The sequence below is a fragment of the Jaculus jaculus genome, chromosome 10, assembly GCF_020740685.1.
Source record: "Jaculus jaculus isolate mJacJac1 chromosome 10, mJacJac1.mat.Y.cur, whole genome shotgun sequence".
NCBI lineage: Eukaryota > Metazoa > Chordata > Mammalia > Rodentia > Dipodidae > Jaculus > Jaculus jaculus.
In genome coordinates this window covers 82,930,250-82,958,049 of record NC_059111.1, presented here as the reverse complement: position 1 = coordinate 82,958,049, position 27,800 = coordinate 82,930,250, and the positions used below count along the sequence as shown (strand labels likewise).

The window sequence follows — 27,800 nt, the reverse complement described above, 5'->3', positions numbered from 1 at the left end:
CTTTTTTTATTCATTCTAATTTGGAAATGTAGAAAAGGTTCAGATATGATCAAGTCATATGCAGTAGAAAGATATTTGATTAAGCTTAGCCTTCACCATTTAGTGTCTGTATTGAAGTTGAAAAATACTTTCTAAAATACACTCACAAGCTTAATATTACTTATTAATGGTAAATGATATTACATGTGTCATAATTACATTCCTATTGCACATTATTTTTCACTTTAAAAATGAGTGTATTATTTCTAATAACAGGATAGAATCTTGGTTCATACGCAGAATGAAAGAGTAAATATTACAAGTTATTCTGACCTAAACCGTCCATTTATTCATTGTGCATTTTGATATCTTAGGAAAAGTTGTTTTAAGAATGGTGTGCCCTGTTACTGGAGTGTTTGTATAAACCATTCTAACTACTCACTGTACACTATGTTGCAGTTTGTTTCAGTGTTGGAAGGAGTGTTATCTAAGCTGTCAAGGTATGATGAAGGCACTTTCTTTTCATCTATTCTGTCATTCACTGTAAGTATTTAAATGAGTTCTCTTGTACTATTTAATTGTTGTCATAGTAATTGTGTATCAGTTAAGAGCATAATTCTCATTCTTATCTCTTTTCTTCCATTGAAGGTGAAAGCAGCTGCAAAGTATGTGGATGTTCCTGTGAGTTGGTTTGTTTTTTTTTTTTTCTGCTTACCTTTCCTCACTCCATCCCTCTGTCCTCCCCTTCCCTCTCCTTCTCTCTGTCTCATAATTATGATTCACTACAGGTTTATTTCCAATCTTTAAAACAATGTCATTTCCTTAGGGAGCAGATTATTTTCCTGAAGCAAGTGCTAATTCTCATAGCAAGGCTTGGCAAGGTCATTTCAGTTTATTTTACTTTTTCTACTGTAAATTGGGGCAGTTAGGATGTTAGTTCATCATAAGCACATGACGTTGCAGTTGCAGAGGGAAGACACAGCACTGTTCACAGACTTCAGGAATAATACATGATCTATAAACTTCTTCAAAACTAAGATATCATAAATGGAAATCATGAAACTAGGTAATCTCATATGATAAATATTATTGATAATTGAGTATGACTTTTTAGAGATATGAAAAATTAATTTTGGTTTTAAGTTATACTACTACCACACAGAAATATATGTTGTATATATGACCAAAGCCTAAAGTGTGCTATTCAATTATATTTAGGCATATGTTTTCAAAGAATTAGTACATGGTAAAAATCTTTAACCTTTGAAAGTTGATGGACTATAATTTACTTGTGCACTTGAAGAATGTCATACTGTTAGGTTGTCACTGCAAATGTGAATAGCTTGGCTAATGGCAAACCTGGATAGCAGCTACAGGTATCTCTTCTTGTGTGTGCATGTGCACGTGTGTGTGTGGTGTTTTGTGCCCATCATTACTGATGCTGTGGTCATACATGGACATTCTAAGTGGGAAGTGCCTGAATGTTTCAGCCTTTCTTTATGGTTTCTTTGAAACTTAGCTTACTTTATCTTAAAAATGATTCACAGAGTCTTGCATTTTCTGTGTACTTATAATTAGTTCTGGACAATAAGCAAAAGTAATCACATGCATAGGGTCCTTCAGAGTATAATACAAGAGAGGAAAACAGAAAATCAAGTGGTTTATATTTTATGTCTCCAGAGTCACCCATATATCCCCTGAACTTCAATATACTTTCTTTTCTTTAATATTTCTATTCATTTGTTTTCAAGTAGAAAGAGAATGTGACATGTTAGGGCCTTTTGCAACTATAGATGAATTCTAGATGCATATGGCACTTTGTGCGTATGACTTTACATAGATACTGGAGAAATCGAATCCAGGCTGTCAGGCACCATTAACCACTGAGCAATCTCTCCAGCCCTTCAATGAACTTTCTAACATAAACTATGCAATAGGTTTTTGTTAATGTTTTGAATTCAAATAGACAGGGATGACATACTTACTTGTATCCATAGGGCTTTTGAAGTTATCATTGTGGCTCTGTACTAGACCCATGATACTCCATAGAATTGTAGATCTGACAGAGGCAGAAACTGCTTCATCTACTCTCTCAATGCAGACAGACCTTCTCTGACATTCTTCACAAAGATATGTCTGTGTTCTATTATTTCAATGGCTGCAGACCCACCACTAGGCCACCTACTCTTACATATACAATAAACCAAAATTCTATACCACTGTGAATGCTGCCTATGAATCCTCATTTTTATAACCCTTCTTCAACATGATAGCACTTTAAATATGTGATGATTTATAGCATTCCTCCTCTTCCCAAGGGTACAGTAGCTATATAAATGCATGTTTATCTAACTAACCTTTGGTGTTTTAGATTAAATACCCTCAAAATGTCTTTACTAAATCCACTAATTAAGTTTTATTCAATATGTGCTAAGAGCTTGCCCTAAGCACACTTAATGCAAATGCACATCCCATGCCTACAGCTCCTCAGTCTGAGGGTGGGTGAGAGTATTATAGACATGTCAGTGCAAGCACTGCTGTGACAGCCACGCCCAGGCTCCTCATCATAGATGAATCTCAGGTACCAAAGTCACTAGTAAAGGAAGTCACCCACTTGAGCATCACCTACTGTGCCACAGTAACGTCCTGAAAAGATGAGTTTCCCTTTAGAACTATAGCTTGCGATTCTGGTATTGATTCCTTTGAGTATTCACTTTAAAACTGTGATGACCTGTTAGCTATCACTCTTCTTTATACTCATACTTCAATGAGCATGTCTATATGACATAGTCTCTTAAGGTGAATTATATGGTAAACAAAAGGTACTGCTCAGCTTTCAAAACAATTCAGATGTCAGGCACCTACAGGTAAATAAAAAAACTACAAATCGGGCTGGAGAGATGGCTTAGCGGTTAAGCGCTTGCCTGTGAAGCCTAAGGACCCCGGTTCGAGGCTCGATTCCCCAGGACCCACGTTAGCCAGATGCACAAGGGGGCGCAGGCGTCTGGAGCTCGTTTACAGAGGCTGGAAGCCCTGGCGCACCCATTCTCTCTCTCTCCCGCTATCTGTCTTTCTCTCTGTGTCTGTCGCTCTCAAATAAAAATAAATTAATTAATAAAAAAAAAAAAACTTTAAAAAAAAAAACTACAAATCTCCTAAAGGAAAACACAAGAGAAATATGTGGTCTTGAATTTGGTGATGAGTTTTTAGATCCACTAAAAACATAATCTATAAAAAAGGTGGAACTAGCCAGGCATGGTGGTGCACGCCTTTAATCCCAGCACTCAGGAGGCAGAGGTAGGAGGATTGCCACGAGTTCAAGGCCACCCTGAGATGACAGAGTTAATTCCAGGTCAGCCTGGACCAGAGTGATGAGACCCTACCTCGAAAAAACAAACAAACAAAAAAGTTGGGACTAAAATATTAATAAACTCAGGGCTGTGCATTGTTAAGAGACTGAAAAGACAATCCTCAAAAACATTTGTAAAATAAGTGATAAATGACAAGTTTACAAAATGTTCATCAAACCCTTTAATACTTCACAAGAAAACAACCACCTATCCAATGTTTTAAATGCATAAAAGACTAGAACAAAGACAAGCATGGTAGCACATATGTTTAATCTCAGCACTGGGGAGGCAGAGGTAGGAGGATCACCATAAATTCCCATCCAGCCTGAGACTACATAGTAAATTATGTGTCAGCCTGGGCTAGAGTGAGACTCTACCTCCAAAATCAAAACAAAAAAAAAAAATTTGAACAGATGTTAACAAAAACAGCATACAAATAAATATCAGATCAGGGTATAAGCAGAAAGTATTGCCTGTCACTAAGGAAATGTAAGATGAAATAACCATGTACCCATTACAAAGGCAAAAGGAAAGAAAACTGAGAGCAGCAAGAGAAGCAGGAGCTCTCATTTGTTACTGGGTTCCTTGTGAAGATAGCTGATTCTGGAAAACATGCAAAATGAACCTGGAGCAACTTGTACCAAAAAAAGTGTGGAAGGGATCCGAAATACCACAATGACAAGGGAAAGTGTGGAAGGGATCCCAGTACCACAACAAGGAGGGAAAGTGTGGAAGGGATCCCAATACCACACTGAGGAGGGAAAGTGTGGAAAGGAGCCCCATACCACAGAGAAGAGGGAAAGTGTGAAAGGGATCCTAATACCACAAGGAGGAGGGAAAGTGTGGAAGGGATCCCAATACCACAAGGACGAGGGAAAGTGTGGAAGGGATCCCAATACCACAGCAAGGAGGGAAAGTATGCAAGGGATCCTAATACCACAAGGAGGAGGGAAAGTGTGGAAGGGATCCTAATACCACAGCAACGAGGAAGAGTGTGGAAGGGATCCCAAATACCACAATGATGAGGGAAAGTGTGGAAGGAATCCCAAATACCACAGTGAGGAGGGAAACCATGGAAGGGATCCCAGTACCACAGCAATGAGGGAAAGTGTGGAAGGGATCCCAGTACCACAGGGATGAGGGAAAGTGTGGAAGGGATCCCAGTACCACAGGGATGAGGGAAAGTGTGGAAGGGATCCTAGTACCACAGGGATGAGGGAAAGTGTGGAAGGGATCCCAGTACCACAGGGATGAGGGAAAGTGTGGAAGGGATCCTAATACCACAGCAATGAAAGAAAGTGTGGAAAGGATCCCAATACCACAGCAATGAAAGAAAGTGTGGAAAGGATTCAAAATACCACAAGGATGAGGGAAAGTGTGGAAGGGATCCAAAATACCACAGAGGAGGGAAAATGTGGAAGGGATCCCAAATACCACAGTGAGGAGGGCGAGCCATAGGCACATAAGCACCACCTAAGGAACCTCAGTGGCTTAACTGGATAACTTTCTACAGCAAATTAGTAAAATTGTATGGGAACTGTTCATAATTCACTCTAACATATGACATAATTGAATAAATGAATAGATGGGGAAATTTTTTTTAAACTTTCCTGTAGAAGAAATTCTAAATAATCAATAAAGATGCTTCTTAAGAAAGTAGTAGCAGGACTAGAGAGATAGCTTAGCAGTTAAAGTGCATACCTTGTGAAGCCAAAGAACCCAGGTTCAATTCCCCAGTACCCATGCAAGCCAGATGCACAAGGGGGTGCATGTGTTTGTATTTCATTTGCAGTGACTAGAGGCTCTTGGCACACCCATTCTCTCTCTCTCTCTCTCTCTCTCTCTCTCTCTCTCTCTTTTTCTCTCTGCTTGCAAATAAATAAGTAAAAAGAGAGTGATATCAATCTCCTGACTCCATGAGAGCAGGCTGCACATAGCAAATTCCTTTAAAAAAAAAAAAAAAACAGTGGGAAATATTGACAAATGCTGAATCATCCCAAATAAGATATACCATCAAAAATTTGAACTGGCCAGGTCATCAAAACTGGCAGTCAGAGAAACTGGCAGTTAAGAGTAATCCATGGTACCTATAGCTGTAGGCAATGTGGTGTCTAGATGAGATTGTAGGACAGAGAAAGATATTGTACAAGAACCAAAATGATCTGAATAAAGTGTGTAATTGTGTTAATATTATATCAATATATGTTTACTTTTGTAACAAAGAACCCATTTGGTACAAATGTACAATAATGGAAGATGGAAAATAGTGTGGAGTATATGCCAATGATCAGAGCCACCTCCATAGCTCTTCTATGACTCTGAGATGATGCTAAAATAAGAAGTTTGTCTAAGAAAGAAGCATTTGCAGGTGTAGTGGTGCATGCTAATGATCCTAGCTACTGGGGAGGTTGAGGCAGGAGCATGCCAAACTTGAGGCCAGCCTGAGCTACATAATGAAATACTGTTGAGAGAGAGAGAGAGAGGGGGGGGGAAGAGTACTGTGTGCCTGGAGCTTAATAGCAGATGAATTGTTCCTTTTATGTGGTTCTGTGCTATTAGATTAACTCTATGTCCTTGGGCATTGCTTAAGTGGCCTGAGATTAACCATCTGTAAAATGGGTGGAGTTATCTAAACCACCTGAATCCTTCTATGACAAGCATCTTTTCTTGGAGTTTTAATATCTGCACAGATCCATCCAAGAGAAAACAGAGCCAAAATATGCTCCAGGAAGATGACAATATGAGAAAGAGCTAAAGGGACAATTCTGTGGCAGGGGGCAATACTGCCACTAGTTGGAAATTGCTTTAAAAGAAGATAAGTAAATGAAATTTTTTATTCTATGAAATGAAACTTCAGTGTGAAATTAAATGAATTGCAAAAAGGAAGAATTTATGCTTCCCAAACACATTTAATTAGAATTATAGTTGAAGATGTATGAGCAAAGAAGAGAAAATGGCTCAAATCAATACATTAATGTATAGCATGTTATAAACTGTCTCATATCTGTTTTGTGGAGACTCTTTGTGATACTTCTTCATGTAAGAAAATTACATATAGGAAAACTTTATCCTGAACAGAAGCAAATTCTAGTGCCACAAGTTTCTTGGCAGTGTAGCCAGCAGAGATCTGCATGGAAGCTTTCTGATTCAGTGACATTTGCAGCATTTGATCTTCATTAAACATCTGTGTTCTAGAAAGTTCTGCTGGAGCAATACAGGACATTGCCTTGTCATAGAGCACTGGAGTATTCATGTTGGCAAAGACCTCAGACATAGTTTTAAAATTAGGAGAGGTAGGAAGTGGAAACAGGGTCTCATGTAGCCCATACTAGTCTCACTATATAATTGAGGATGACTTGGACTCCTGATATTTTTGCCTATACCTCCAAGTGTAGGGGTGATAGACATGGCCACTAAACTCAGCTGCTTTTTTACCAAAAAATGTTTTAAGCCAGACCTGGGTTTAGTGAACATGTCCAAAGAATAACTTAGGAGATGGAAACCCAGACCTGAGAGTAACAACCAGTAGGTTAGACACAGGACAAAGAGAATGTTCGCATTAGCTTTGTAAAGAGGAGCATGCTCACATTAGCTTTTAAAGAGGAGCAGTAGACCTCTTTACAAAGCCAAAAGAAAATTGTAATAGCAAAGTATTATGTATATTTAAACTAACAATGGCAAAAAGTATTGCCTATCAGGTGGGTAAAATGTTGCTGAAAGCTATGTCTGTTTAAATTACAAAGTCAAGCTGGGTGATGGCTCATCCTTTAAGTTGATGGCTACTTATACACAGGAGCCCACCTGAGTTCTATACCCAATACCCACATAAACAGATAGATATGGCCATAGACTCCAGTTTTTAGCGCCAGTCCTTTAAGTAATGGAGACTGAGAATTGTTGGGGCTCCCCAACTGAAAAGAGCAACTATGGGTTAAGGGAAAGACTCCATCACAAGGAAATAAACAGCTGATCAGATGAGCAACAGAGAAGGACCCTGGGCATTCTGCTTTGACCTCCCTGGAGCACTGATGGGCACATGTACTGCACACATACATATGTATGGAACACACAACCCATCATATCACGCACATCACCCATACTCGATACACACATAAATACATGCAAAAAGTCATGTGAGACAATAATATGAAGTACTTGCTTTACAAATAATAGTAATAATCAGATACTGTGGTTCTGTAGGAGCCACTGAGGAACCCAGGCCCCCTGTGTTTGAATCCTCCCTCCATCACTTCAGTTAATATCATTGTAACCTTGGGTGCCAGTTTCTTTATCTACTAATGAAGGCATAATTATACTTCTTACAAGCTCATTGTGAATAAGCACTTTCAGGCTTCCTAGAGTGCAGTTAGTACACAGTGAATGTTGGTTATTATCATACATTATTGTTGATTATAGAATAAGATCTCAGGATCATATTCTAGAAAATAAACTCATCTGTATTACTGTGGAAAACTCATATAAGTCTTATAATAACAACACATCCTTTTTACTTATTCTTGCAGAAAGCCACCAGAATAGGTAAAGGCCCCATCTATGAATCTTGGAAATAATGGCTTATGAAACAGAAAGAAAAATCAGGTGGCTATTCTAGAGACAAATAAGCAAGTTCAACAGCAATACTCTTCTCATGAGTAGCCCTGTCAAACATTCCCTTTTCTTTATAATCAATGTCAAAGAATTCTAAGCCTTGAACTTCCTAACATGTGGCTTGAACCAAGCATTACAGTTCACACTAGGTCCAGTGTCTAAGTTCAGATCTCTCCTTTGCACATGATCAGCTTCCTGAGCTGTGGGTCCATTTCCCCTCCTTTGTACTAAAGTCTCTGCCATCTCCCTCAGTGGGTTCTTATGAAAACTCAGGTAGTATGCTAATGTGCACATGCATTGTAAATAAGAAGCATGGTTGAAAAGTCCTGGGTTGTGGAGCGAGGCCTCCTGCAGCTTGTGTTTTCCTCTGCAGGCCCTACTCCCACTTCAGGAGCAGCATAACCGGCTTCCACAAGAAGCAGATGGCTTCCACAGTGTGGACAATTGAGTTCATTTCTGCTCTTTATTGTAGAATGTTAAGTGCCTTGTGCAAATCAGTGGTGACTTCCAAAGGTTCAATGGCAGTTCTGTGGCATTGGTGATAGTGATTCTTCCTTCACTTCTGACACTGTTTATTACTTAGACAAGGTCACCTGCATTGAATACTCAGTGCTTTATGTCAGGGTGAGAGCCAGGCAGGACTTGGGGAGCTGCTGTCCCTAGGATATCCTCACCAGGAGAGGTGTGTGTGCTCACCAAGACCATTCAGTCTTGCTAGTGTGGGAGCTGTGTATTGTTCCTCTCAAGGACAGTGTGGCTTCTCTTATCTCCACTCCCTTGTTTTGCCCATTTACCTCTTCATTCTCATCCATAGCCTGCCCCTGGTTCATGGTGTTCTAGTACTCTCAGATCTCCCTTTATCCACAATACGTGAAGTTCCAGTGGGGCTAAGTAAATCAATCTTAGTCCATCTGAACCTTATAAACTAAATATGACGTAGTTGATTCCTCAGATTCTCATGCAATTTTTTTTTTAATTTTTTATTGGAGAGCGACAGACAGAGAGAAAGTCAGATAGAGGGAGAGAGAGAGAATGGGCGCACCAGGGCTTCCAGCCTCTGTAAACGAACTCCAGACGCGTGCGCCCCCTTGTGCATCTGGCTAACGTGGGACCTGGGGAAGCGAGCCTCAAACCGGGGTCCTTAGGCTTCACAGGCAAGCGTTTAACCGCTAAGCCATCTCTCCAGCCCTCATGCAATTTTTATAACACCATACATAACACCTGAAAATAAGTGAAAGAAGGTTAAAAGAAAAATCTTATAAATTGAGAGATTTAACTCCTTTTTATTAATATGATCATCAGTGTGAAATAGTATGTAGCTTGCATCTGACATATATGCTAGCACATTCTTTTTAAAAAGAATTATTTTATTAGTCTTGTTGGTACCATCATTAGCCTCTACCCTGTCCTCCCCCACTCCATAGGGACCCTCCTCCGTGGGGAATGTGGGTTGTGCATTGTGCAGTTAGCCATCAGTTATGGGTAAGAGGCAATGTCTCTGTGCATAATGACCCAACGTGTGGCTCTAACATTCTTGCTGCCCCCTCTTCTGCAAATTTCCCTGAGCCCTGTTAGGTTCATTTTAGGTCTGCTTTAGTTAAGAGGTCTTGGGGGTCTCTGTGTCTCTGGATATCTGGTTTGGAAGGAGTTGAGTATTCTCTGTGTCTATCTACTTCACCCTTGTGCTGGTACCAGGTTCCCTTTGTCTGGGGATATTGTATCACCAGTTGTTACACAGTATGAGAGAGTAGTGATCCTTATGGTAGATCAGAATGGCCAGAACCCAATGAGATGTTCATAATCTCAAATAAAGAAGGATTGGGAAGCCCATATATCTCGGCTGAAAAGCCTCTGGCTCCTTTCCTTGAGTATTTCAGGATCATCTCTTAAATTATCATTTTTTAATGTTTAAAATAACCTTTTTTGGAGTTTGTTTCTGCAATATCACAACCAAAATGTTTGAACATGTGAGTATTTACAGTAACTGTATTTAGACCTGTCAATATACAAGGTGTGTTACCCTTAGGAGAAGTAATGTAAAGCAAAGACTGCATCATAGAGACATTAACAATAGCTGACTGATGTCAGATACTCTGGCACCATTATGAGAGGACTCTGACTCAGGAAGCTCATCAGAGACCCTTACCCAGAGCAAGAACTCTGGAGAAATGTGATATTCCCCATCAGAACTTCAAGACTGACTGGAATGTACATGTTTAAAATATGTATGTTACATACATCAAATCTGAAAAATGTTTTCAAATGGATGTGTCAGCCAGGGAAATGGCTCAGTGAATGAAGAGTTTGCTGTTAAGCATGAGCGCCCAAGTTTGGATCCCTAGTCCCCATATACTTCCCAGGAGGGCATGGCATCCGATCTATAATCCTGACAGGAGGCTGAGACAGGGAATCCCTGGAACAAGCTGGAAAACTCTGGATTCAAGTGAGAGACCTTTCCTCAGTAAAGAAAATGGAGAGAGCATGACAACTAGTCACAACCTCTCATCTACACACACACACATGCCTGTACACTTGAGCACACACACGTGCAAACCACACTCATATACACATACTAAAAACATTTAAAGGATGTATTATTTATTAAGTTTTTATTTATTTATTTTGCAAAAGGAAAGAGAATATGGGAATGCCAGGGTCTTTAGCCACTTCAGAAGAACTCCAGATTCATATGCCACTTTGTGCATCTGGCTCTCTGTGGGTACTGGGGAATTGAACTCAGGTCGTTTGGCTTTGCAGGCAAGCACCTTAATGCTCAGCCATCTCTCTAGCCCAGATGTATTATTTTTAATTCAGAATTTTCAGCTTCTCAATTTGGGTTAAAAATCAAATATATAATAATGCAAATGGATAGAGTTTTCTTGTTTGTGTGTGTGTAGTGCTGGTAATCTAATTAGGCCTCACAAATTCCAGCTAAGAGATGAGATTTTATCGTTATTTTTAAAAGTTAGAAAACCTGTCTAGAAAAATTTTATCTTTATAAATTTGGTTAAAAGTTCTTTCTAGGCCGGGCGTGGTGGCGCACACCTTTAATCCCAGCACTCGGGAGGCAGAGGTAGGAGGATTGCTGTGAGTTCGAGGCCATCCTGAGACTACAGAGTGAATTCCAGGTCAGCCTAGGATACAGTGAGACCCTACCTCAGAAAACCAAAAAAAAAAAAAAAAAAAAGTTCTTTCTGTCTGCCCTTTTGAAGGAGTTATTCCTCTTCTCAGCAACAGTGCATAATACTTACATTGGCATCAACCTAGTTTGAAGGCTTCGACTCTTCGCTTTCTGCATGAATACCATATAATTTTGCAACTTAGTAGAAAACTTGTTAAGTATTTTTAACACATAATCATTGTGGCTTTATTTACTACCTTCTACTTTTTAAGTTCTTGTGAACAGATAAATTACTCCAAATGTTTTTGAAAAGGTTGAGGACAGTTTTCACAGTTTATTTGTGTTTGTGCGTATGTATGTGCTCATAGTCATGTGTGCATGATGGTGCAAGTGTGCCTCGGCTCCTGTGTGGAGGTCAGTTCCGCCATTCTCTGGAACTTGCTCTGCTGTTCTTTGCCTCACTCACCGCAGTGAAAATTCTCCTGTCTCCATATCCAGGTGCACTGAAGCTGTGGCTTCTGGCTTTAAGGTAAAGGCTGAGGATTAAACTCTGTTACTCAGACTTGAACAACAGTACTTTATCCACTGACTAATCTCCCCAGCCCTATGGAAGTTTCTGTTAAAATATAAAAATGTTATATTTGTATAGGAATTGATGTATAAAGGTCATTTAAAAAAAAAAACAAGCAACATATTAGCTAGTAAAAACAAAGAATGTTTTGTGACAATCCCTGCAACAAATTATGTATTTGTAACATTGTGTCCTATGTTCTCTGATGACCATTTTAAGTTTGTACTGAGTCTTGCTTGCCAGAACTGGACTGTAAAATGTTCCTCCTACACTTTCTTGTCTTAAACCTCACAGATCCATTTTGTTCAGTGGCAACAAATGACCTGATGCAGGTATTTCGTTCTAAAAGCATGATCATCATAAATGAGGTTATCTCAGTTTCATCTGTGATGGTTTATCCAAGGCAGGTTTCTCTAGGTTATAAAAAGTTAGCTTCTAGTTCATCTTTGAGACAAGCATGGTATATTTAAAAATGTGTCTCCTTGTTAAACAGATACCATGACAGTATTTTTTTTAATTTAATTTATTAGTTTTCTTTTCAGCAAATACAGGCAGTTTGGTACCATTGTTTAGGCTCATCCATGATCTACCCCCTCCCATTGGACCCTCTTTGTTGATATAAATCGGTCGTGCATTGTGGAGTTAGCCCATAGTTACTGGTATTTTTATAGTGAATTGTTAACCTCCAGGGTGAGGTTGAAAAGCTTCATCTCTCTGTCGCTGTGAGAAATGACCGCTGTGTAGTGTCCACCCATCCATGAATGGGGAAGTGAAGGCTTGCACCTGTGGGGTTAGGTGGAGTGCCAGGAAGGAAGAGCGTTTGCAGCATGTAATTAGCAAGGATTTTTTTTTTTTTTCTCTCCTTAGAGCAGCATGTTCATCTTGCTGGGTTAACTAGTAATTAATGCTGGGTGGAAAAAAAAATGTGCCAGGAATCTGTACCCTCACTTAAACTCATTCACTCACTGATATATTCTATTGCTTATGTCTGAGGCACTCACCTTAAAGTATTTCATTCCCTTCCATAGTTACTGACTTATGTTCATGTGGGAGTTTTTCAGTCCCCCATATCCCTTTACCATAACTTTACTGACCAAAGTTTGTCCAGTTCTGCTTCCAAATATTAGAATTTAGATACTCTTGATTTAGAGGTGACTATACTAATAAGGATGGTGGAGAAGTTAATAAATAGTGAGCTGGTGGCTGTATAAGTTTAAAGTGAAAGTATAAAATGTTTTATTTTTCCTTTCCCTAAATGGCATGTAATATATAGTGCTTGCCATGTGGTTTTCAATTGTCATTTTCTCATGCATTGTGAAAAAATGAGAAAAACATGTTAATTACTAATAGAGAAAACATCTCTACATATATCTCTCAGCAATACAATATTCTTGATACAAATGCATTCACCCCATCATGGTTGAGGCTTAACAGGAGGCAGCTTTGATGGTGTTGGAAGGCACACTCACTTGCACCAGAATGTCAGTCTTTTTCCACAGTACAATCAAAAGTATTCTTTTCCTTTAGACAACAACAAAGTCATTAAAAAGTATAACTCTATGATCAGTTTGAAGGATCTTTTTAAATATATTTTATTTAAACTACATTTCATTTCCTAATAAGATAACATTTAATCATGGGATTAGATGCAGAGACTTTCAAAATATATATCTCATTTCCACATAAGAGTCCCGGCATCAAGGAGCACTGAACCAGCAATAATGTCTTCTATCCAAACACATTTGTACTGTACATAGAAACTGTTTAAAAGGAAAATTACATCTTTTTCAGCAATTTATCAGAGATAATTACCCTTCGTACACCAAATGAAGGATAAAGTGTTCTAAAGAACTCTAATTCTAATTGGAACATGTCACCAGGTGTTGCTGCTACTCTTACTTGTGTATATTCTTCTAATGATTATAGTCTTATGCCACAAGCTGGATGAAAATATATTCACTAGGTGTGAAATTCCCATATGTCACAGTTTCAAGAATAGGTAAACACTCAAAGATAAAGGAAGGAATAATGCTAATGAGCACTGTTAAGAACTCTAAGTTTTATTTTCCAGGCAAGTAGATCTTAATTTGCCAACCCGGAAGAAAATACTATTTCAAAAAGAATAATTTGTTAAAAGAAACTTTTGAATGAACTTTACATACTCAACCAGGATTTTTATTTACATGAAAAGTCATGGAGCTGTCTCAACTCACAGACTTTTTATCAGCTTGAGTCTGGACTCTATCATTTGGGAAGAACATTTCATTTTCTTTTAGGCTTAAACCATAAAGTATTTGTTGATTTTAGATGGTAGAAGATAAACTCATTCTGGAAAATATTTCATGAAGTCTGGTATTGTCTTGGAAGTGATCAGGGAAACAGGAATGACTGTGGCAGGTGTAAAATGCCAGTCCACCCCAGTCTTCCTGGCCATAACTTCATTTCTACCAAGTCTGTTGTGTGAAGTGATTGATTGGATTAAACTTCTAAGCATACTTCTCCTTTGAAAGGTGAACATGAAAATCGGTTTGGGTGGGGAGAAATGACAGTAAAGCAAACCTCTCTTTCATTGCCAAGTATAACTGAACTGCACCCAGTACCTTGCTATTATGAGTATCATAGGTTCTTGTTTCCAGGCACCTGAGTCAAATTCACCCTTAAGTTTAAAAAACTGTCCTTATACCATTTTCATTGTATGGTAGTGTGCTTTCAAAATGTTCTCATTTTCAGTATTTTGACAAAGTTAAAGAGTCACAGAGAGAAATGCCATATAGGTACTTCTCTAGAGGGGTTAGGTGTCACTCGCATATCAATAGTAGTAACCTTTGTAGGAATGACCCTACCTTCTCACTTGAGAAAGAAATAGATAAACCTTCCCTCACCAAAAGAGAAAACAACTTAGGTTTATATTAATAGTCCTATACTTAAAAGTGTTCATTTTCTTAAACACTGATTATAAGAATTAGCCAGAAAAAAATAAGGCATATATTTGTTCAGTTGCCGCCACTAAGTCTCTTGGACTTATTACCTGAATTATGTGTGGATGCTCTCGAAGAAGAGATTGATGAAAATATTAGTATAAATAGTTATCTTAAAGTTTAACTTAGTTAAACTTTGTTTGTAACAGGGTTATGTAGTAAAGATGACTGGGTCTGAATTTTTGTAGCATGTGTTTTCTTTTAAGCAGTAAGAAATCTCAGTTATCCTTACTGCCCTGAAAAAATTAATTTCTAACAAAAAAGCAAGTTTGGAAAAAGAAGGAGTTCAGCAGAAATGGAAGGGAGATAAGATTGGGTAATAGACATCTACATAATCTTATCACATATGTAATATGTTTGTGTGTGTTTAGATGTGAATATGTCAAAGAACAATGTTTTTTAATTCGACTTGTTGAAAGACAGTTAATTTTATTGTGGCCTTAAAAATAGAATTCATACAGGGCTGAGAAGATGTCTTAGTTGTTAAAGGCACTTGCTTATAAAATATTAATTCACATGCATCTAAAAAGAAAGTGGTCAGTTCTCTTTACCCTTCATTTGAGGAGAATCTTATCCACTCTGGTGCATAGCTTGAGTTGTTTTCCCAGAAGTAGTTATAGTTAAATAACCCATGCCCTCTTTCACCTGATTATTTCACAGTAATCACTTGTGCAAATGAGTCTATAATAAAGTTTCTAAGTGTGTCCTGTGGCCACAAGTCTTTGCTCATCAATTCTATTTTCTTCTTAATGTTATATACCAGTCAAATAACTCTATGGATTGCAAATCAGCCCACATGTAAGGTATGCAAATAAGTTTTCCATGAGCTAGCCAGCTATATGAAACTTGACAAGCAGCTGATGATAAGCTGAGGAAAGGTTCTTTCAAAGCCATTCTGGTTTTTGACCCTTCCTCATTATTGATTTATTTTTCCAAGTTAGGGTCTCACTCTAGCTCAGGCTGACCTGGAATTCACTGTGGTATCTCAGGGTGGCCTCAGACTCATGGCAATCCTTCTACCTCTGCCTCCCAAGTGTTGGGATTAAAGGGATGCACCACCACACCCAGGTCATTACTGATTTTTAAATATATATATATATATATATATATATATATATATATATATATATATATATGTATGTATGTATGTATATATATATATGTATATATATATATATATATGTTAATTATTGGGCTGGAAAGATGGAAAAGCACTTGCCTGTGAAGGACCCGGTTCAAGGCTCAACTCCCCATGACCCACGTTAGCCAGATGCACAAGGTGGCACACGTGTCTGGAGTTTGTTTGCAGTGGCTGGAGGCCCTGGCATGCCCATTCTCTCTTTCTCTCGCTCTCTCTCCCCCTCTCTCCCTCCCTCCCTCTTTCTCTCTGTCTGTCTGTCTGTCTGTCACTCTCAAATAAATAAATAACTAATAAAAATAAATATATTAACTTATTTGAGAGAGAGGTGGGAGGAAGAAACAGATAGAGAAAGAATGGGCACACCATGGTCTTCCAGCCTCTGCAAATGAATTCCAGATGCATGAGTCATCTTGTGTATCTGGCTTTAGTGGGCACTGGAAAATCAAACCTATGTCCTAGGATTCACAGGTAAGAACCTTAATTAGTAAGCCATCTCTCCATCCTCATTACTGATTTTGATGCATATATCAAGGAGGAATAATGTTAACTTCCCTGCATGCTCTAATATTAGAAGTTCCCAAAAGTTAGGCAATTTATAAAGTTAACGTGGAGACTGATTTATTGATGTTCTCATTTCAATTTTAAAATACCATAAGATATTGTTAAATGAATAGAAACAAAAGGCAATTGAAAAATGTTTATCTTACTTCATATTATTATTTTTCTAATATCTGTCTATAATTTACTCATCTTAATAAGAAAATCGAGTTTGTATTTTTTGAGCACTCATAAATCAAAAGGGGAAATCCAGGAAGTTATTATATTTCATATTATTGATGAACTTGTAAGATATGATAAAAAGTGAATTGCAGTAGCTATTTGGAAATAATAGTTGCCTCATGAAACTTTTGAAAGTTTCTCTCCTTTATCTGTCTTGATATGTTGACCTTTTTTGCACATGTATATGTGTGTTTGGTGTGGATGCATGTTTGTATGTGTGCCCATGTGTGTGTGTGTGTGTGTGTGTGTATGTTTGTGTGTGGTGTACATGTATGTATATGTGGTTGAAAGCCAGAAGCCAACAACATTGGGTGTCTTCCTCAATTGCTCTCTGCCTTGTTTAATGAAACAGGGTCTCACTAAGCCCAGAGCTAACCAATTTGGCTAGTCTAGCTGGCCAGCTTGTCCCAGGGATCCTCCTATCTCTGTCTCCCAAGAGCGGGAATTAAGAGCATGTGCCTCCATGCCCCATGTTTACACAGGTTTTGGGAATCCAAACTTAGGTCCAGTGCTTGCATGGCAAGCACTTTACTGACTGAGCCATTTCTCCAAACCCAAGATAGTCACTGTCAACTTACAACCGTGTTTTGCTAACCATTTTAATAATGATTAATGTGACCTCAAAGAGTGAAAATCCATAGTAAGCTTTCATTTGCTTTAGATATAGAACTTACTAAAGGTATTTATTATTGATTTGGTCTGAACATGAGTAAAGTCATAATTTTTACAATTGCTATAATTAAACCAAAATTTCACAAATGATAACTGACCTTTTTTTTTTTTTTTTTAATCCTCCATGCTTTTCACTCACAACAGAAACCAGGAATGGATCTGGCAGACACCTACATTATGTTTGTTCGGCAAAACCAGGATATTCTTCGAGAAAAGGTCAATGAAGAAATGTATATAGAAAAGTTGTTTGATGTAAGTAGCTGGCCAGTATACTTGCATGGTAAGGATGTGCTACAAAGAGAAAACCTGCATTTTGGTGATATATTGGCAAAGCAGACTTTCCTTTTTGACCTTTTTTCTTCTATTCAGCTAATGTACTTGATAATTTTTACAGTTCCGTGACTGCTGAGGGAAGAGGTAAATACTTTGCTTTTCTACACAAGCACTGTCACTGTTAAATGAGAGTCTCAGAACTCTTCTGGAGTTTGACAAGCACAGTTGTAAACAGAGTCCACCACGTACAATGTCATTTCCCTTGATTTTGCATCATTCCATACCTGGAACTGTGTGGTAATGAGTCTGACTCCTCCTAAACAGCTTTTTCTGTCAATATGTTCTTCCATTAAACAAAGAAAATAGGCTACAGGAAAGCCAAGTAAAGTACTGATATGCACTAAAAATGTAACATGCCAGTTTTATCACTATCAAGGTCTTAATTGTAGCAGGCAACTAACATAGGGGATTGTGATTTTAGACACATGATCATAAAGTATCTGTGGTGTATCTGTGAAGGTAGCTAAGAGAACAGTTGATTTAAATAGTGACATTGTCACTCATTTGTACCTATGAACAACCAGTTGAAAGAAAATGGGTCTGTGCTTGGTGACATAACCACATAACTCTCCACAATGCTAATTCTGAAACGTGATATTTGCTTTAAAACATGTTTATTTACGTACATCTTCTCTACATTTTAGACATGCTTTTCTGGCAGTTTCATTTAATTATGCAAGTTACTGCAAATGTTTTCATAACAGCAATTCACGGTCTTCATGGTGACACTTCAGCTGTAGCAGTCACAGAAGGTCCTACTACGTCAGCATCTCCACCAGGGTCTGTCATGTTAAGTGTTCACTGCTCTGCAGATTGGGTGGTCAAAGTGAACCCTGTCTTTCTGACTTTTTGTTTCCAGCCTTTACCCAGGCCATTTTACAATAAAAGTATCATCTGTTTTAATAAGCTATGTGTTAATATGTGTGAAAAGAATGATTTCCTAAAAGCTTTGATGCCCTGCAGGGGTAGAAAAATTATCATCTATCCAGCTGGCTCTTGTACAAAATACTGAAACCATATTAGCAACTTCTGCTTCCGTTTGGAATAGCTCTAAATGTACAAGCATATGTTTCATTTCTAAGTTCTCTTTTACTTTTTTGCTTATGCAGTGATTTTCAAAATTGTCAAGCAGGAAAAAAACACTGGGTTGATATTTCCGTGTGTTCCTTCGTACTTAAAGTACATGTTGTATGTACATAAAGTACATATTGTAGTGAAACTAAGGAAGAGCCATTATGTGCAGATTGTTTTTGTGTGGAGGAAGGGTGTTTTCTTAACATCTTCAAGTTTTTGTCTGGATGTCCTGCTTTCTGCAAGGCTGAGCCAGTTAAAAACAAAGGTAAACTTATTTTGCACCTCAAAGATATTCCCTATTTTCTCTCTTCTTCATTGAATGAACTTTAGAAAACGGTGTGCTACAGTAACAATCACAGCTAGCTAAAGTGAATCTAACAAGACCAACATTCACATAACACACTTGTTCCATCGTCCCAATACCTAAGTATCTGACATGGATGTGGGCCTGCTTCCAACCTGTTCTGTTTCAGTTGTGTAGCTTTTTACATTTAATGCATTCCAGTAGAGCATAGGACTTGTTATTTGTAAAATAATTGTAAGATCCTTAAACATTCTAATTTTTTTTAAGTTGTACCTCCCTATTACTTTAATTAAAAATAAAAATAGGCCCTAATTCTATTAGTATGTCACCAAGAATAACATGTATGAGTGAATACTAAGAGCTCCTAATTAGTCAGACTGAATTTGCCTCAATTATAGTTAGTAAATGAGAGGTTATCAAGTGTGTGTTGAAAGGTAAAATAGAATGTGTATCTTAAGCAGCAGATCATTACTGAGAGACATTATATAATTATTGGAAACCTACTTGGCTGGTGCTTAAAATAATATTGTTATGTGTCAAGAAATTGCTGAAAATAATGACCCTAAATGTACCGTTAGCAACCTTAGTCTATTATGGATAAAAGATTGAAGATAACAACTATGCATGGGCATCATGACAAACTTTTGCTTTTCCAATTAGACTACTTCCTCAGGAAGTAAGTAAATGGAAACTTCTAAGTTCAGGTACAAATACACACACACATACACACACACGCGCGCACGTGCGCACACACACTTATAGTGTGCTAACTTGGAGAGGTCTTAATCAACTTGGTAAAGGGCCAGGCACTCAGGTTATGGTCATGGAATATAAAGGCTTAACTTCTTAAAGAATAATGTGCTATTTACCCAAATGAAATTCACTTAGTCTTGGAAGTCTGCCAGCTAACACTTACTCATATAAAACAATTAGTCTGTAAGACACATATTCATCCTGTCACTTTAAAAAAGAACTCCTGGGTTCCACTAAATAATCACCTTCCCCCATGTTGTGCTAGCCACAGGGAGACTTCACTGAAATATCCATGGAAGGTTCTGTAACTCCTTGGGGTAGCTTCCATAATATGTTTTGATCATCTAAACATTTTAATTCTCCATGATTGGGCTGATATGGCTTAGCAGTTAAGGTGCTTGCCTGTGAAACCTAAGGACTCATGTTCAATTACCCAGTACCTGTGTAAGGCAGATGCACATGGTTGGAACATGCATTTGGAGTTCATTTTCAGTGGCTAGAGGCCCTAGTGTGCCCATTCTTTCTCTCACTCTGTCTGTCTCTATATATCTGACTGCCTTTCTCTCTCTTTCCCTCTCTCTCACTCTCTCCCTCTCTCTCTTTCAATAAATAAAATAAATATATTAATTCTCCATGATTTTTGTTGTAAAGTGCCCTATAGTTCAGTTGAAACAATAGTTCCACTTACTGTAACCAAAAAATTACCATTGCCCTAGATTCATGCCTGTTGCTTTGGAACATCTAAGAATAAGAATGGCAGAACTCGGGCTGGAGGGATGGCTTAGTGGTTAAGGCATTTGCCTACAAAGCCAAAGGACCTTGGTTTGATTTCCCAGGACCCATGTAAGCCAGATACACAAGGGGGCATATGCGTCTGGAGTTCTTTTGCAGTGGCTGGAGGCCCTGGAGCACCCATTCTCTCCCTCCTTTGCTCTCTCTCTCTAATAAAAATTTTAAAAAAAAATGGCAGAAATCTGAATGTACATGCTACACAGCAATATGCTGTGACCAAACCTGTGGTCTGACTGTCTTGTGCTACTGTTCAATCTCCAATTCCATAGCAAAGCTATTTTGTGTTTTATCTCAAAGTATATATTAGGTAGAAATGGTCTAAATCTGTATTATCTCTAAGCCCATTAAGTATCATCAACTTGAAATTTCTAGTCTTGAAATTTTGAAATTAAAAGACCCTCTAAACATTATGTATGTATGTATGTATATATATATATATATATATATATATATATATATATATATATATATATATGAGAGAGAGAGAGAGAATATATATATATAGGCAGATATGATGGTATTTGCATTCATCCTGTGTATTAGTTACTTCATTTGCTGTGTTCAAATACCTGACAAGAAAGGAAAGGGTTTATTCTGGTTTATACTTCCAGGGTATACAGCCCATCATGGTAAAGAAAAGACATGGTATCATGAGCCCAAGGCCTGATGGTCACACTGCATCCACAATCAAGAAGCAGAAACAGAACAGAAATGTGGGCCATTGAGACAAGGATATAAAACTCAACTCCAACAACCCACTTCCTTCAGCATGACTTTACCTCCTAAAATGTCCACATCATTCCCAAGCAGGATCACCAGTTGAAAACCAATTATTCAAACACACAAGCCAATGTGAGACATTTCAAATTCAAACCACAACTTTCCATCCCTATCTTTCCATACCCCATGGCTATCTCATGATATAAAATGCATTCAGTTCAACTTCCAAAGTTCACCTAATCTTCAACAGTGCCTACACTGATCAAAAGTCTACAGTCTCATATTAGACTTAGGGCAGTCTCATAAATCTCTTAAAAATGAATTATAAAATCAAAAATCAATTTATATCCAACATAAAATAACAGCTGGTTAAAACTGCCATTCCAAAAAGAAGGAAAAGGGGGCATATCAAGGAATGATTAAAAACAACAGGGCAAATAAAAAAACAACTCCTGTGGCTTCATACCCAGTATCTCATACGCATCATATCATCTTCTAGGTTCCAAAGGGTTTGGGCTGCACTGCCTCTCCAACTCTGCAACCTGTAGCACAAACAGCCTCTCCTTTGGCTGGCTCCACTTTTAGCCTGTAACTTTGCTTGACAGACATCCCATGGTCCTAGCATCTCCAGAATCCTCTGATTTACATATGCTCTACCAGCAAGTAAAGAATGGCTACTGACTCTATGGAAACACTTTCCAATGGAATAACTTTGGCATTTTTCCTTCAGACTTTCTCCTTTCAAAAGAATTTGTGTCCTTACAAATTAGGTCTTGTCCTCAAGACATGTTTCCTATTACTCCAGTGAAGAGAGTGAGGTTTTCTCTTAATTGTGTTAATCTCTTTAACAATTGCAGATGTTTGTTGACTGCCATCTCTTACTCCAGAACTTTAAAACTGGCTCACAAACCTTTCCTTTCTAAACCTCGCTTTTTTTCTCTCTTTATCTGTAGATCTTAGTAAGAGTCATTAGAAGTGACCACGTCATAGCTTGAATGCTAGGCTGTGTGATATTTCCTCTGGCAAAGGAATTAGTCCATTGCCTTTAAATTTAAATTCAACCCCGCTCAAGTTCTCAGGACATGGGCAGAATTCAGGCAGATTCTTTGTCAGAATATCCCACAAATGGCCCCTAGACCAGAGCTTGATAAAGTCCTTATTCCCTTCTGAAACTTCATGAGCCAGGCCTTCATTGCTCATATTCTTCTCAGCCCTTTTGTCTCCTAAGCTCCCATCAGAATAGCTTCTTAAGCTCTGCTTGTAGTTCTCCTGCCCAAAGTTCCAAACTTTTCCTCATTTCTTCCGCAAACCAGTAACCAGATTCAAATGCCTAAGGATTACATGGTCAGGTTTGTAACAGCAACAGTTCCACTTCTTGGCACTAGATTTCTGTATTCATTTGGATAAAAATAAAAGTAAAAGAAAAACCTGGTAGCTTAAGGAAAGAAATGGATTTTTTCTAGCTTTTAGTCACAAGGAAGACACTCCATCATGGTAAGGAAGGCATAGCAGAAGAAGGAGTAGGAAGCTAGCTGGCCACATTGCAGCCACAGTTAGGAAACAGAAAAAGGATAGGGAATAGGGCCAGGCTATAAAAGCTCAAAGTCCAACCCCTAGTGACCATTTCCTCTGGCAAAGATCTACCTCCTAAAGTTTCCACAATTTTCCCAAATAGCATTATCACCTGGGAACCAGGTATTCATACACATGAGCCTCTGGATGACATTTCACATTCAAGCCACAACACTGTAAATTGTCAATCTTAGGAACCCTTTTTTGCTTAGAACATAAATGACTTCTAACAAAGACCCATTATAAAATTCCATGTCATGCCTCAACCAAAACTTCAGATGTTAGAAACTTGAGTTAATAAAATAGTTTTATGAGAAGAGTGCTGGGAATCTAGAAATCCCAGTTCCAACCTCAGTTCTTCCATTATTTATCTGAGTGAATTTCATCAATTTAATAATCAGTTTAGTTAGCATATATAAACTGAAACAGGTTCATCAGGAGTTCCAGATCATTTCTTAAACCTAGGTTTTAAACTAGTAATTCTTTTTATTTTAACTTTAGTGGTGGTGATGGAAATCACAGAGTTGGTAGTATGAGGAACCTTCCATGGCAGGGGCAGGAACACTTACACCTTTTGTGATAACAGGATGAAAAAAATACAGAGACCCAGTGAAAAAAAAGTATCAAGTGCAGTCAATAAGCAGAAAGGAGTCTATGTAAAATAACACTATGCCATGTGGCATTTCTTGTACCTACCTATGGCTACTCAGCCCAAATGTAGTATAGTAGTTAGTTGCATTTATGTTAATTATAATGTTGATCAGGATAGTTTTTTTTCTCAGTTATTTCTGCTTCTTAAGAGACTGTTGAGACACATATTAAATTTAAAATCTGCATATTACATTCACTTTTCCAGTTCATAATAGTGTCCTATTTGAGTAAGATAAATCAAAAGAAACTTATAGGATAAATTCCTATAATAGGAAAACTCATGAATTTCCAAAAATAAAGTATAAGGTGTAAGTGTAGGCTAAGTTCTATTTTGTGAACAATCTCCTTACCTCAATAAACTAACATGAAACATCATAGCCAGCAATCTTTTGTAAAAGTGTAATAGGCATGGTGGCTCACACTTAATTCCAACCCTCGGGAGGCTGGAGAGGAGAAGGATCACCATGAGTTTGAGGTCAATCTTGGGCTAAAGAGGGAGTTCCAGGTCAGCCTATGCTAGAATGAGAACCTGCTTTAAAAAAAAAAAAAAGGACAGAAAAAGTCATATCAAATTAATGCCATCTTTGGATTACATACTTGTAAAATCAAAGCATGAGATAGAATTCCTAATTCTGTAATTCATTTTATTTGGGGCGGGGTAGGAGGGTTCAAGGTAGTGTCTCACTCTATCCCAGGCCAAGCTAGAACTCTCTATAGTCCCAGGATGGCCTCTAATTCACAATAAACCTTTTAACTCTGCCTCCTGAGTGCTGGAGTTAGAGGTATGAGTCAGCACACCTGCCTTCTAATTCCATTTTTTTAAACTATTTTTATTGACAACTTCAATTTTTATATTTATAGACAGTAAGCCATAATGATTCACCCCCTCCCCACTTTTCCCTTCACAAATCCACTCTCCATCATATCCCCTCCCTCCTCAATTAGTCTCTTATTTTTATGTCATCATCTTTTCCTCCTGTTATGAGAGCCACCTATGTCTCTTCTCAGGCAGTATCTGCTTACTGTCCTAATTTTAGGGACATGGAGTACAAGCTATAAGTACCTTGTGTTAGCAGAGAGCATGAGGGTATTCCTGGAGAGTATCCTTTCTCTGGGCTAGAAGGAAGTGATATGTCAGGAGTCAAAACTGACATCCACAGTAAAAGTACCATGACACCCTCTGTAGTAATTTCTAAGGTTCAAGAACAGAACATTACAGAGTTGAGGCAAAGAACATAGCTTATTTCCCCAAACACCAACAAACCCAACTCTAATTTTTTCTTTATTTATTGGGTATGCCCATCTTAAATCCCTTTAAAACGATCTTGCTTCAGCTTTCACATTGCTGGAGACACACCAGGGTGTAGTGTCTAATTGGCAAATCATGCAGATCAAGCATTCTCTTGTGTTATATACTGATTAAATATTTAATTTTTGAAGAGTTTCATCTCAATGATACTTTTTAAAAATGTTGTTATGATGTCTTCTAAAATTAAAAGTAATTCTTTAAATGATAGTTAATCAGTGTTATTCATCCAAACAGTGTTTTATAAATGATTCATTTCTAAGGACTTTGCAGGAAAAGAATTCTTTCTTCTTGGTTTAAAAAAAAAAAACAAAACCCTAAACATTTAAGCAAATTTGATCTATTTTATAAAAATGTATTCAGAAGCTCACTTATGATATGATAAAAGAAAAGCACGAAAATATTACAAATGAGTATGGCTCTCAAAATTAAACTAATTTGGTACACATATTCACTTATTTCTGGAGTCTCAAAAAAGGAAATACTCAGAATTTATTGATTTAGCCTTTCAAACAACTGTCCAAACTTTTTGATGTGAGTTCATTTATCCTTGATACCATCCATAGTAATATTTTTAACTGTTTTTTACTGTGTTGCTTTGCCAAAAAATAGTTGAAATTAATGAAATGTAGATAAAAGTGATAACTAAATTAGGTGTGATGGTATGTACCTACAATCTCAACATTTAGGAGCTTGAGGCAGAAGGATCTGAAGTTTAAGGAGTTCAAAACTGAGCTACACAATGAGACAATCTCAAAACAGAAAAAAAAAAACACTACTAAATAAAGCTTTCTTTTCATAATACTGTTGGGCATATATTTTCTAAGTTGATAGTGTATATGTTTTTTGTTTCTTTGTTTTTTGGTTTTTTGAGGTAGGGTTTCACTCTAGTTCAGGTTGACCTGGAATTCACTTTGTAGTCTCAGGGTGGCCTCGAACTCATGGTGATCCTCTCTGCCTCCTGAGTGCTGAGAGTAAAGGCATGTGCCACCACACCCACCAACAGTGTATGTTTTTTTTTTTAATTTTTTGTTGTTATTTGTATCTGTTTATTTGAGAGCGACAGATAGAGAAAGAAGCAGAGAGAGAGAGAATGCATGTGCCAAAGCCTCCAGCCCACTGCAAACTAACTCCAGACACATGCGTCCCCTTTGTGCATCTGGCTAACGTGGGTCCTGGGGAATTGAGCCTTAAACCGGGGTCCTTAGGCTTTACAGGCAAGTGCTTAACTGCTAAGCCATCTCTCTAGCCCACAGTGTATGTTTTAAATCATATTATTTTGGCAAAATTCTTTTTCTTCTTGTAGTCAGTTTCTACAAGGAATGCAGGATGAAACCTATTACAGCGGAAGACTGCCTTTGTCCACTTACATTTCTTATAATCCTCTGTTAGTATAGATATGTTCTTTCATGTGTGAATGTCAATTTACAAATAGCAGGTTTTCTCTTGCAAGGATTGTTCACTTTCAAATCATGGAGCAGTTTTATAGGCTAGCTAAATTAATATAGATTTCTATTGTAGAAATTTTTCTTTGGGGTTTTGTTTCTATGTAAAAGGTAGACTCATGTTAAACATTAGCTGTTGGTCATTATGCCCAACCATAATTTTTCTAACAGTACTCAAAATTAAATGCTAATATGAAGCCCATGTGATATATAACCATTTTACTTTTCCATCAATAGAAAAGAATAAACATTGTATTTGAGAATCTCTAAGGTAATTTATATCTAAGTATTTCTATGTTGTATACCCTTTTATTACCACACTATTTATTAGACATAGATTTTTTTTTAAGCTTAATCTATTTGTTGCACATATTCAAGAAGTATCTTCCAAATCACACATTTTCCTCACTCTTGGTAGCTAGTTTACTACTTTGTTTTCCATATGTCATTTTGTTATTAATCACTTACAGTGCTGCTCTTTTTTACCTGCCATATTTGGAATCACACTGAAGCTGTTTGACTCTTTTCAGACACTCATAATCAAACCTTTTCTCTATATTGTCGCATCTGCCTCAGTAGGTGCCATATAGTGCTAACTGCTCACTGCCTTTTCCCCTTATAACTTTGTTTGTGTTTTAAACCCCTCTCAAACTGCAGCATTACTTCTGTCTCCCTCATTTGAGTTAATAATCCTCATTTTAATGTTATTATTGGTAAGTGTAAGAATTTATCAAAAGGATCTACTTTTGATGTGTGGTATATGCCAAAATAGCTCTGGCAAGTCCAGGCGCCTTTCACAAAGGCCAAAGGCCCTCATTTGAGTCTAAGCTGTAGGTGACTTAAAACCCGAGGAACTTGAGATAAGCATACCTAATTGCTTAAGAGAAACTCAACAAGAAAAATGTATTGTAGCTTGTTGATCATATTTCTTTGATAATTCAAAAGAATCTTCAAGAAATATGTGAACTTCTTAAACTTGGACTCTTGAAATGTGATCAGGGTCTACAATTGTCATTTGGCACATGCCCAGAAATACACACATCTTTGCATGAGGCACCTGGACATATGTGGCAGGTCTGGTAGAATCAGCTAATTAACAACACAGGCTTAAACAGGCACCTCATCTGGCAGTGCAGTTAGTTGCCTGATGGTGCTCAGCAGGACTTGGTAGTGCTTTTTATTTTTCTATCCTAATGGTCTGCTGCCCACCTAATTTTGCCTTATTGTCAGTCACTACTTACCGCAGCTTGGGGCCCTCCCAGGAGGCTAAATTATTATCAAAGGATTAGGGAGATGTAGCCTTGCAGCTCTGACATTTCTGATTACTTGTCTATGCCAGAACACTAATTAGCTGTGACTAATTAAGAAAAATGTTCCTGCCATAGAAAACCATTTAAAAGAACTGAGAAGTAGAAAAGCAATTCAAAAGCTGAGCAGTGCTCAGATTTGCTGATGCTCTTTACATTTCCACCAGAGCCTTAACTCACCTTTAATTGTGCTCAGAAGTAAGAGAGAGAGAAAATCCCACATGCTCATGGATAGCAGAGTTTTGCTTGAGTAAGAAAAAAAAAATGTTGCTGATTTCCTAAGCTCTTTAGCAATGATAAAAATCCTCTTTCACAAGTGGAAGGTGACAGAATTTTCATATTG

General features: G+C 37.7%; 1 protein-coding gene across 20 annotated transcripts in view; it reads left to right on the top strand.

The window, feature by feature from the left end:
* Cadps2 (calcium dependent secretion activator 2) overlaps positions 1-27,800 on the top strand; it is a 586,012-nt gene that overhangs the window by 539,811 nt on the left and 18,401 nt on the right. For 19 of the 20 annotated variants that reach the window (XM_004658596.2, XM_004658595.3, XM_004658593.2 and 16 more), the window contains 3 exons: positions 439-522; positions 628-660; positions 17,345-17,452. In XM_004658596.2, the coding sequence (XP_004658653.1) occupies positions 439-522; positions 628-660; positions 17,345-17,452 (225 nt within the window). Of the gene's footprint in view, positions 1-438; positions 523-627; positions 661-17,344; positions 17,453-18,237; positions 18,366-27,800 lie in introns of those variants that run through there. The other variant, XM_045160468.1, reaches the window with a different exon arrangement.